The 11,513-nt window shown below is 42.4% G+C and overlaps 1 protein-coding gene across 2 annotated transcripts in view; it reads right to left on the bottom strand.

Moving 5' to 3' along the window:
• Positions 1–1,725: 1,725 nt before the first annotated feature.
• PRIMA1 (proline rich membrane anchor 1) overlaps positions 1,726–11,513 on the bottom strand; it is a 51,122-nt gene continuing 41,334 nt past the window's right edge. Inside the window, exon 5 of one of the 2 annotated variants that reach the window (XM_071426561.1) lies at positions 1,726–6,220. In XM_071426561.1, coding sequence (XP_071282662.1) covers positions 6,121–6,220 — 100 coding nt within the window. In that variant the 3' untranslated portion in view covers positions 1,726–6,120. Of the gene's footprint in view, positions 6,221–9,381; positions 9,597–11,513 lie in introns of those variants that run through there. The other variant, XM_071426563.1, reaches the window with a different exon arrangement.

Below are 11,513 nucleotides of genomic sequence, written 5' to 3'. Positions count from 1 at the left end.
TTTTACTGTACTCTAGTTTGGTCAGATTTGTACCCAATCCTCTCATTGCTTGTTGTGACCATCTCATCATGACTAAAGCAAGACAAGAGCTCAGCCAAACAGCCGTGAATTTGGGGCTGATAGGGTTAGTAGGACTTGAGGAACCACACCAGGGTGTGCCCTGCTCTGCAAAGTGACATTTTTCTGTCTCTGCAGACTGGGGGTAAGGATGTTGATCCAACAGATTTGATGCCTGAAGCAGGGGTCAATGCCTTCCAGAAGCATTTTCTTTCTTAGTGGTCACATAGAGATTTTAATGTTGAAGTTTTCTTCTGCAAAACCTGTTTAATATTTAAACCTGACAGATACCATAGTCTGTGGCATATGGCTGTTGCTATAATTCATAAACTGACCCCAAACCACTTTGCATCATAGAATCATAGAATTGTTTAGGTTGGAAAAGACCTCTAGGATCATCAAGTCCAACCACTTATGCAGCACCATCCCATTCACCACTAAACCATGTCCCCAGGTGCCATACCTATGTGTCTTTTAAATAGGTCCAGGTTTACTGACTCTACCACTTCCCTGGCCAGATTCTTCCAAGGCTTGACAACCCTTTAAAGGTAGAAGTTTTTCCTAATATCTATTCTAAAACTCTTCCTAGGGCAACTTGAGGCTGTCTCCTTTTGTCCTATCACTTGTTATCAGTAGAAACTGACCTCCATTTTGTTAGAACCTCCTTTCATATAGTTGTAGAGAGATAAGGTTTTCCCTGAGCCCCTCTTTCTCCAAACTAAAACACTCCCAACTCCTTCAGCTGCTCCTCATAAGATTTGTGCTTTAGACCCTTCATGTCCCCACCATGCTAGATGGTTATTATTACTCTGTCTTATTTAAGATTTTTTTTCCAAATTGGGACATGAAACAATTTCTAAGGTACCAGCAAAAACTGTTAGGGAATAATGCCTTGGAACTAAAGACAACCAGAATGCTTCCCTATTTAAATAGAATCCTCCCCTCCCATGGCAGGTGCTAGCTGAGCTCACACAGGTACCTGGCAGTCCCTGAGGAATTACTTCAGCCTCCTCCTGTGGCTGGGGAAGGAGGAGCCCTGCTGGGAAGGAGGAGTGCAGGCTGTGGCAGGGCCTCACACAGGCTGTGCTCTTCACCTGTAAAGGCACAGAACTGGGAGGGAGAATCCCAGCCAAGGCACCCAGGTTCAGCTACAGAGTGTCAGTGTCCATCTGCTGAAGAACTGGTCCATGAACTGCTTTTGCTCTTGAGTGGAAAAGGAGGGTGAAACTCATCCAGGGAGTTAGAACATAAATTAACATTATCTCTTGAATATTGTGAACATCATCTCTTGTACCAAAATAAATACAGATATGTAGTGTTATGTGAAAGATGAAGAAATCACTCTAAAACTAGACTATGAAACTTCCAGCCCCTCAGCATAAGAGAAAGGGTTTTATGAGCTTTGGTGGGCTGCAGGAATGCATGATTGCAATCCCTTTGTTTCTGCACCACCAGCAGTGCAGATATCTGGGACAAGAACTGCAGGGTTAGCTGGGGCAGAACCAGGACCCATCCAGGCACAAGCAGCAGCCATGAGCTTCTCCAAAACCACAACAGAAAGTGCTCAAGCATGTCTGGTAAATTTGGGTAACAAGAGAAGTGCCTGAAGAGGCACTGCAGCCATTCCCTCATTCAATGCTCTCAGCTACATAACCAACAGGACACAGCTAAGTTTTTACAAGTACATTTTTATTTAAAATAAAAATTAATTATGGTGCCTTTTTAAAATAGGGTACTGCACAATCTGTATATGCAACACAGTTTTTGGTACAGAACATACTTATTGAGCAATATCCTTAAATACTAAATATACATTAATGGCTTGTTTGAGAAACATGACAACATTAAGTCTGATATTTTTTTTCTCTTTAGTCATTTAACCACTGATACAGATTTCCTATAAACAATATTCGTTTTCATCTGTACATGTGGTACACAGTCAAGAAGGCAGATCTTAGAATATTTACATTCATGCATTGATTTAAACACACTATTTTGCAGTTTAAAATAATATATTTTTGTTTGTACAGGTGCAGGGAGTATAGTAAATACATATCTACCATAGGCCTGATTCTCCATTGCTTGGCAGCATCAATGGTCATGACCTGGTTGGAGCAGGGTGCCCCCACTTTCTCCACGTGCTGTGACCATGTAGCATGCAAGACTGGACAAACAGGTCTCTGTATAGATATATATCAATATATTTATATTTTATACTTCGTAGAACTTTCCCCTTTCTTTCCATGTCTGTTTTTGCAGCATCTGTCCAAGGCAGAAATGCTTCCCTGGGCACACCACTGTGTCAGGTGTGGGACAGGATGGGCAGCAGGGCTGGGGCTTCAGCTCCACTTTCCTGTCTTGTGAGGAACGAGGAAACTCAACACTTGGCAGCTCAGGCCCTTAAGGTGCATTCCCTGCTAGTGGTGATCCATGAGAAGAGATTTGGAGCTTCTGCTCTCCCTCAGACTGAGGGCAGCAGTTTGCTGAGTTTGTCTGGTGGTGGTCAGAGCACAGCAAGTACCTTCTGTGTAGAAACTGGCCACCTTCACATCTGCTGGGAATTTGACTATTTTGTCAATGAAGCTAGGCAGGTCCTTTCTACCCCTGATATTTTAGTGGCTAAAAAGGAACTCAAAATGCTTGTAAAGCTGCATTTTGGGTTGCCAGTTCCCCAGATCCCGGATCACTGCTTAGTGAAGTGCTTATGTATCTAGTGAAGTGCTTATGTATTCCTTTCCCTTTGCATTTAATTATAGTACAGTAAGGAAACACAGAAGCCTCTCTTATATAAGCTTTGCAAGTAGTCTGTAGAGTATTAAACACAATATTAAACCCCATCAGCAAGCCTCAGAAATCACTCCTCAGTGACATCCCCTGTCTAGCCTCCCTTTTCTGAAGAGTTGTGTCTGATTCCAGTACCCTTTTCCTAGTGCCTTTCTCAAGATCCCTTTGGTGCAATGTACCCAACTGCACCTGGGCAGGAATCTAAGGGCAAAGCCACCCCATGCAAGATCTCCCACCTCTCCTGCCACGCTGCCATGTGAGGGCTGAGAGCCAAGGGTCTGGGCAGGCAGAAGAGCAGCTCGCAGCCCGTCTGCTGCTGCTTTTCTTTTGTGCATTATAAAAGCACATGAGGAAAGCTTGCTCAAGAACTATGATGGCAATGATGTGCCCAATACATTTATCAGCATGTTGCATATATTGATACTGTATATCCATCCGCCTAGCGAATAAGCCGTGTGTATTTCTCTCAAAATGCTGCTGCAGAGCTGGTACCTACTTTTATTGTGATTATACAGATGGGTAAACTGAGGCACAGAGAGGCAAAATTACTTGCTAGTAAACAGCAGATCAGTGGCAGAGTTGGAAACAGATCCTAGCCAGCATGTGCTGTGCCTTGCAATGCCCTGCCTCTCCACTCTCCAGGAAGTTTTTAAAGTTTATGTTCTCCTGGAGAGTTTTCATGGGCCCTAGGCTGGGTTTGCTTGTGGGTTGTGTCATCATCAGAATTTTCTCTAGTGAGGACATTTTACCACTGATACCAGTGAAAATCAAGACAGTTTAGTGACCATCTCTTTTTACTCTTTTTTTGCAAAAACAGACATATTTTGATGGACATAATGACCTACAAATCCTTTTTGTGATTTTGACCTTACAGAACATGCCTTTAAAGCTGTATTAGGAAACAAATTAAATTGACAACCTTTAGGAAAAAGTGCTAATCCTGAGCCCATATTATGCTAAACTTATCTGCATTCATACTTTATACTCTCAGATAAACATGCAACCAGTCTCAAGCTATGCCACATTTCCACATTTAGGCTGAAACAACTGGAGTAAAAAAAGAAAGGCAAACATAGGTAACTACACCAAAATAAATGTTATAGCTTAAAAATATTCTAGAAATATACTTGCAATATTTTTATTATAGTATTTAGGGGCTAAGTGCTTTAGGCAATCAACATTTGGGATACTAGACTCAAATTGTAAATTGTGTAATTTTAATCCCACTTTGGATCTAAGAATATATCACTGTGTCTTGCACAAGCACACAACATTAATGTGGCTGGGAATGATCATACTTGTGGTTACTTGCCTCCTTTCACTTTTGCAATTGCATTCACTTCCCAAGAAAGTCTAACTTTAAAAAATAATTTTATGCAGTTAAACTTCTACATAGTGATGACAGACTAAAAAGCTAAATTAATAACTACATAAATTTCTCAAGAGCAATATATAGCAGCATTTCTTTTTATAATTGAAAAGGTACTTGTATTTACATACACCCTATTTTTTGATAGGTCATAGAAAACTGCAGATGGGCCTGAGCTGAGACTGCTGATTTGAACATTCCAGAGTTTTTTTTGGGAAGATCTGCAGAACACAGTCTTCCTCTACCATCACACCAAATTCTGCATCCCAGGAACAGATTAACCACGGGCCGGAATGCGCTCAAAATCCAGGTCTGATTTCTGCAGTTCAGGCACATCCTTATATAAACCCAAAAGTATTGGTGTGCTGCAGTGCTGAGGGACAACACAGCTGGGGCAGCCAGGTCCCAGAGCGAGGCTGCATCGGTGCCTGGGAGTTACCCATAGACACAGAGACCGAGTGGTACCAAAGTTTTATGTCCAGACAAGACGCCAGGGTATAAATTTGTCTTTGACTGCACCACTACTTTCAGCACAGAGGTAAATGGAGACATACAGGTGGAGATATGACACAAAGGAAAGTTTTCAGGAGGTAGGGAAAGACCAGCATCTCAACTAGTCTCATCACCTTTATCCTAAGGGCTACTTACTGAGTCTGACCTGAGATCCTATGTGAAATGAATTTGGGTAGATTCAGCTTTGCTTTAAATAGTCTGCAATCCATGTCATGGAAAGTATACTGAACTGTTGCTGAACTTGGCACCACTGTCAGCCTCAGCTCAGGAGAGGCAGAGACCGAGGTAGTGTGGGCACAACCAGCTACCAGACCCTCCAAAGTGGTCCTACAAGCCAGACCCGCAATGTCCTCAGCGCATCAGTTCAGGAGACTCAACACTTTGAGGGAACAACACTAACCAGTGAATGAAGAGAATTTCAAAGGGCTGCTAGTCCTTTCAACACAATCCTGCCCCAACACTCACACCAAGATGTAAACAGTATCTTTCCTGTAGGAGTTTCCCTGGGGAATCAGTGTGATGCGAACACAGAGAAACATGGAGTTTCACAAAGGAACACATCTGTACTGTGTACCACATGTACAGATGAATAAAATAAAATGTGGTGCAAAAAAGGAGGCTGATTATGAAGTCATTATGTTTAAAGCGCATCTTAATAACATCTCTTTCAATAGCAATGGTAATTGCTAAAATCTTACATTTTAATTTCTTCTGCCTGAAAACTTCAGCCATGAAAACTGCATAGTCACCAGACCACAGATAAATTTTTTGGGATAAGTCACAAGTTCAGGCCAATTTTGCTTGATTGCTTAACAGAAACCTTTGTTCCCTTTGTAATAACAAAATAGTAAGAATGAAAAGAATGAAGCATCAGCGTATGAAACTGCACAGGCTGGAGAAGCACACGGGTGACACCTCTCACCATTTAGAGGGAGGCACCTCCCATTTAGAGGGAGACACCTCCCTCTGGCCCATCTGTGGGCCATAAACTACTGCCACTCTGGCAGATAACCCTCTCCTCAAAAGATTCTACTCCAGAAGCTTTTTGTGACACAGTTCAAACACAAAAGTAGGGGAAGAGAGGAAGAAGAAGAAGAAGAAGAAGGAGTGGGAGGTATGGCAACATGGCTTTCATGGGATGCAGCATGCAGTGCTTATGCCTTTGTGAGGCCTTTCCTCTGGGCAGCCCAGGTGGGTGAGCTGATCCTCCCCTGGAGCAGCAGCAAGCCTGGAGAGCAGCCTGTTTTTCTCTTCTGGATCACTGATGCGTGCGCTGTTTCTGAAATGAAGTCCTTGGCCACAGAGCTCCCTTGGTTGCCTCATTTCACCCACCTTGCATACTCTGTGTGTGTGCTTTGAAAGTTTGCCACCTCCTGCGCTTGGCGGGCTCCCGGGGATTATACGACCGCATTGTTATCAACTGTTTTGTTGTTCTGGGAGGAGGTCATTGCATATTCCGACCGACTGGTTCCGTTCTCTTCTTTTCTCATTGGTTTCCTTGGGTGAGCCCACGTTTGGTGATGTACAGACAGGGAAGGGAGAGAAGAAAAACAGAGATCAACATCTTCTTTGTCAATACAGATCGAAAGCCAGGACATGTAAGGTACATAATAATACTGAACTTCTGTCTATTTTTCCCTTTCTGAACACAGGCCAAAGCAGCAGCTAATTTTGCCAAGCATCATAGTCCACCTGCAAGGTGACATGTCTGATCCTAAGGTGTCATGATGTGCTCTTGGTGTCCCCATGCTAGTCTGTTAATGGATACAGATGTCCCTGTTGCATGAGATGAAGGCTCCTAGAAGGAATGTCCTCCACTGCCACCTTCATCTCTGGAGCACAGGCTGGGATGCTGGGCTGGGAGCTGGGTGGGCTCTGCCTTGGGGCAGTCATGACCTTTCTCCTCAAAGTGTCACATCATTCAGACTGGGATGATGACCAGTCATGTCCCCCAAGGACCCAAGTGCCTCACTGGTCATGAGAACACCACCGTGTTCGGTCACTAGGAGTGGACTCATCTGACCAGTGCAGATATGTACACACCTGTGGTGACCACCACAGACAATCTCCACAGCCAGTGGAGAAAAACAGGTACTTTCAAACATGATTCAGAACAGCTTAAAGTGGATATCCAAAATATGCCAGATGCTTTGTGCCCAAGGCATTTGTGTTTCCCTGCACTGTCAGCAAAGGCAGGCTAGTCTGCTAGCCCAGACAGAGGTGTCTGTGTTCTAGGCGTCTGAGCTGGAGACTGAAACATGGTGCCTGCTGTGACCTACCACACTTCCAGCAGCATTGCCTTCTTGTTTTGTTTAGTGGCCACTCCTACTACTTGCTAACACAGTCCAGGATCACTGTTAATTGTGAGAAAATTCAGGAAATTCTTAACAAGTGCAGAAAGCTATCAAGCATCTGTACATCACAGAGCAAAATCATTTATTTAGGATTTTTTAGTTACTCTGAAAAGGGACACCTGAGCTTAAGTCCTATAACAGACCATGTTCCATCTTGTAACTTCCCCCCACAACTTCCCTTCTCAAAAGGAGCTTAACTTGAAGCTTTAAACATAGTAGGAGGAAAAAAGCTTTGTGCTTTCCACACAGATATTTCAGACATGCATGTCTTGAGTTTAAGGTGTTGCTGAGGGCAAAAAGAGGACCAGATACATGTATTACAACAGTCATTCTGTGCTATTGTTCTCATCAATGTTTAACAAAACAAACAGCAATTATTACAAAATGGTTAATGATATTTAATTTCAGCAAAGTATTAATGGAAGCTTGATGGACAGTGATTACAGGTAGGTAAATTTGTTTGCTTGTAATCTCAAAGAAAATACTTTTGATTGTGATATTTTGTGCCTCTCTACCTGGTTGTTAATGTTAGTCATGATTGCAGCTATTAGAGAATGGAAATGGAAGGGGAGACAAGAGTTAAGGAGACTGAGGGGTTTGAATAACTGTTTTTCAGTGCTCAACATGCAGTGCCTGTCTGAATCTGAAACAAGGTCATGTGGGTCTTTCTTCTGTGACACTGAAAGCACACATCCACCACGCCACATCCCTGACAGGAAGAATGGAGACTCTGATGGCAGTGCTTATTTTTTGTCAGGGCAGGAAAAATGGAGTGGCTGCCTAAACATCTCTGCTGCTTTCAAAAATTCTTTTGTTTTTCTTTCCTCCCAGTTCCAAACCTATCAATAATTAAAAAAATTGATGACATTTTGGCCACTTTTACTTGCTGTTTTTCTCCTACTTACTCCTTCTTTCTTTGGTCTCCTATGTTTCTGCCCCTCTCCAGTTCCATTTTCTTTCCCTAACTAGACTTCTTCTTTCTTTATGTTAAAAAATGTCTTCCTCTCATTTTTATCTACATTTTTGCATTTTCTAGTAGTGATTTTAAGATGTACTGCTTCATTTGTCTTGAAATTTGGACTTTCCCCTCCCCAGGTCTGTGTGTCCCAGCACAGACCTGGGTGGATTGGAGGCTCTCCTCTGATGGTGAGATCTCTCTGCAGACCCTGCTAGACAGGTTGCCAGGGATATCACACCACTGGCACGTGCATGCAGTGGAAGAGCATTTTTTCAGAGCCTGCAAATAGAGGAAGGGAGATTTTATCAAGGTTCTGCTTCTGCCTTATCAATTGCTCAGAGTTAGTGCTAGCAAAACAGAGCACTTATTTTCCTGAGTCTCAATGAAAAGACTATTGTTACATGCAAAAGTTCAGGCTTGGAGACTGCTCTCTTTAACTCCTTCTCTCCATTTGTTTTCAAATGCACAACAGGCAGGCATTTGGGGTCAGACTTGCCCCAGGTACATCATTTAAATCACTGGCTTGGCAGGCTGGTATGGACTTGTCACCATGATGAAATTTGCCCATGTATTTAGATAAACAAGGTCATTTTGGCTTGTTGTGATTTTTCAAGTGCCCTCTTGTGTGACAGTGTTCACAGGGGTTCTTGGGTGAGGCAAGAGACGAGAATGTTGACTCTATGTTCAGAAGGCTTGATTCATTATTTTATGATATATATATATTACATTATAACTATACTAAAAAGAAATAGAAGAAAAGGTTTCCTCAGAAGCTAACTAAGCTAAGAATAGAAAAGAAAAGAATGATAACAAAGGCAGCTCTCTCGGACTCTGTCCGAGATACCTCCGTCTTGATTGGCCATTAATTAGAAACATTCAAGATGGCCCAATGAAAAATCTACTTGCTGCATTCTACAGCAGCAGATAACTATTGTTTACATTCTTTTTCTGAGGCTTCAGCTTCTCAGAAGGGAAAATCCTAAAGAAAGGATTTTTAGTGAAAAAGATGTCTGGACACTCTTGCATTAGGGCATTGGCTCTCTGTGTTCCACTAGTTCTGTGCCACTAACTCTTTTTACTCCAATTTTTGTTCACTGTTGAGATCCAAGCATGCAAAGTTTCTTGCACACCAAAGAGAACCCTTTTATCCTATTTTCTGCCTAATACACCAAATTGTGCATGATCTTCCAAAGTGTAATACTCCAAGCCCCCTTTCAGATGATAAGCTATGGACACACATTTATGCATTTCAATTCCAGGGTTGCTCTTGATTGGTTAAAGGGATGTTTGAAATTAGTGAGGAAATGAGTAGGGAACTATTCATAGCTGTGACATACTCACTTGGTGGCAGGCGAAACAGGCTTTTCACTAATAAGTGGTTTGCATTGTTTTACAGTATAATTTGTTATACATTGTTTAGCAAACAAATTGGGTCTTCATGCCAAACATCTGTCAATGAAACTGTGGCCATGCAACTCTGTACAGCTTAGCACACGCCTGAAATGGTGCCTCAGAGTCCATAATGACCTCTCCACCATGCATGCATTAACTTGTGCGAGTCCTAAAATCAAGAAAGCATCAAACAGCTGTTTAACAGTGTATTTCACACATCAAGCTAAAATTTCAGATGAAGTTCTGATCACATTATATATCTTATTTATCAAAGAATTTCATACTGGCTTGTCACATTGGCTTGTACCAATCCTCTGCAGAGTCCTGGATAAAGGTCAATAATGCACATTCAAACACAATTTTTATGTTCTACGTTTAGAAAATTTTTTAGAGGAAACATAGTTTTTGGCCCTTTATCAGGTCTAGTCACAAAACTTAGTTTGTATATTTGACAAAACCCTCCTTGCCAGCTTTGGCTACTGTGTCAATTTGGCATTGACCTACTGTTTATCAGGCAATTATGTGATCGAGTCCTAGGAAAGGGCTTCACCTCTCATCCCATTTGTACACACTTCACATGTATGGCTACACAGACAAAATCAAGTAAAACCAGAGCAGACTACTCATTTAATCATGACTTTATCACACCTCATTATAGGCTTAATAAAGCTTTGGGAAGAATAAGATCACTTTGACATGGGAACAGAACTTTTCTCCAGAACTGTAAGCTGCAAGAGAGTTTAAAACTCCCAGTGCAATCCACATTTCATACACTTCCAGGTGCTTCATGCTTGAAAGGGATGAGAGTTTAGAATAAAACCTGATTTCATAAGACAGCCTGAGTATTGCAAAACTGTTTCTGCCAATTACCTCCATAGCAATGTCTCTGTTGAGTGCCAGAGCATCCAGCCCAGCATCTGGGAAGGCTGGGTTCCAAGGAAATCCAATTAAGCTAGGAAGGGGTGACCTTGGGCTGGCAGCAGAGACATGACAGGATCTCAAATTCACCTCCTCCTGGGGTTCCCGTACCTGACTCAGCACTGCCAGGAGACACCTGTCTCCACTTGGGGATTTGCTGCCCTGGATTATTCTCTGGGGAAATACATATCCTATTTCTTCCCAAAGAGCAATAGAGGGTCATTCTTCTTTTCAGGTATAGCTAGAAGATGAAAGACTGGTTTTTTGGTATGCATTGTTGGAGGGCATGGCCAGTTCTCAGAAGTTCAAAGTGAAACTTCACTCTTTGCTGACAGTGGTACAAAATTGTAAATTGTAAAAGCCAACTGAAAAAATCTCTCTCTATGTACATATATACATGAAAGATTGCACTGTATGGGTATCAGTATCAACTGAGATTTTACCAAAGGTGAAGGCTACAAGGCATCTCTGTACTGTCTGTGCACAATTGTATTTGTGCCAATGTAAGGGGTGCGTGCCCATGCCAAAAATCCCTTTGTGTTTTCAGTTCCTCTCAGGAAGGTGCCTTTAGTAGCATGTAAAGAGCTTGTCTCTCTCCTAATTGCTGTTTCATTCCTGAACAAAGTTCTCTGGGCAGCTGCATTTGGCAGCCCCATTTCTGGTGCTGGCATGTGCTGGGTTAAGTGCTAATCTCTGGGGCAAAGTGGCTGAAGGGAGAAGGCAAATCAGGGAGCTATTTTACTTGCATGTGCAGTGATCTCAAAGCTCTTCTCCATAACCATATTTCATTAGCTATCAACACACAAAAGATAACAACTTTCAATAAAATTGGGTCTCATACAATACACCCATTTGCTTCATAGGATTGGTCTGTCCTCAGGGGACATATAAATAGAAGCACCCAGAAATATCCAAGCTGCCTATATACCAGTAGAGATCAAGCTGCAGTGGCATCTTTCTGGGTTACAATAAGTTGTCCAAGAATCAGGGTAGATATCTGTGTAGCTTATTTCCACTCAGCTTCATCTCCAGGGCTAGGATGCTAGCAGTACCTGTGGCAGCTCTGCTGAGAGCTCCAGGCTAGTCTTCACTGCTTGAAGCCCAGACACGATGATGTGTGGGCTACAGTCACACTTCAAATGCATCCCTATTTAGCAGACAGAAATGG

This window comes from Agelaius tricolor, unplaced genomic scaffold (genome assembly GCF_023055355.1).
Source record: "Agelaius tricolor isolate 1412-34295 unplaced genomic scaffold, bAgeTri1.0.p SCAF_5, whole genome shotgun sequence".
In the NCBI taxonomy this organism is placed as follows: Eukaryota; Metazoa; Chordata; class Aves; order Passeriformes; family Icteridae; genus Agelaius; species Agelaius tricolor.
This window is presented reverse-complemented; position numbering and strand designations above follow the sequence as displayed.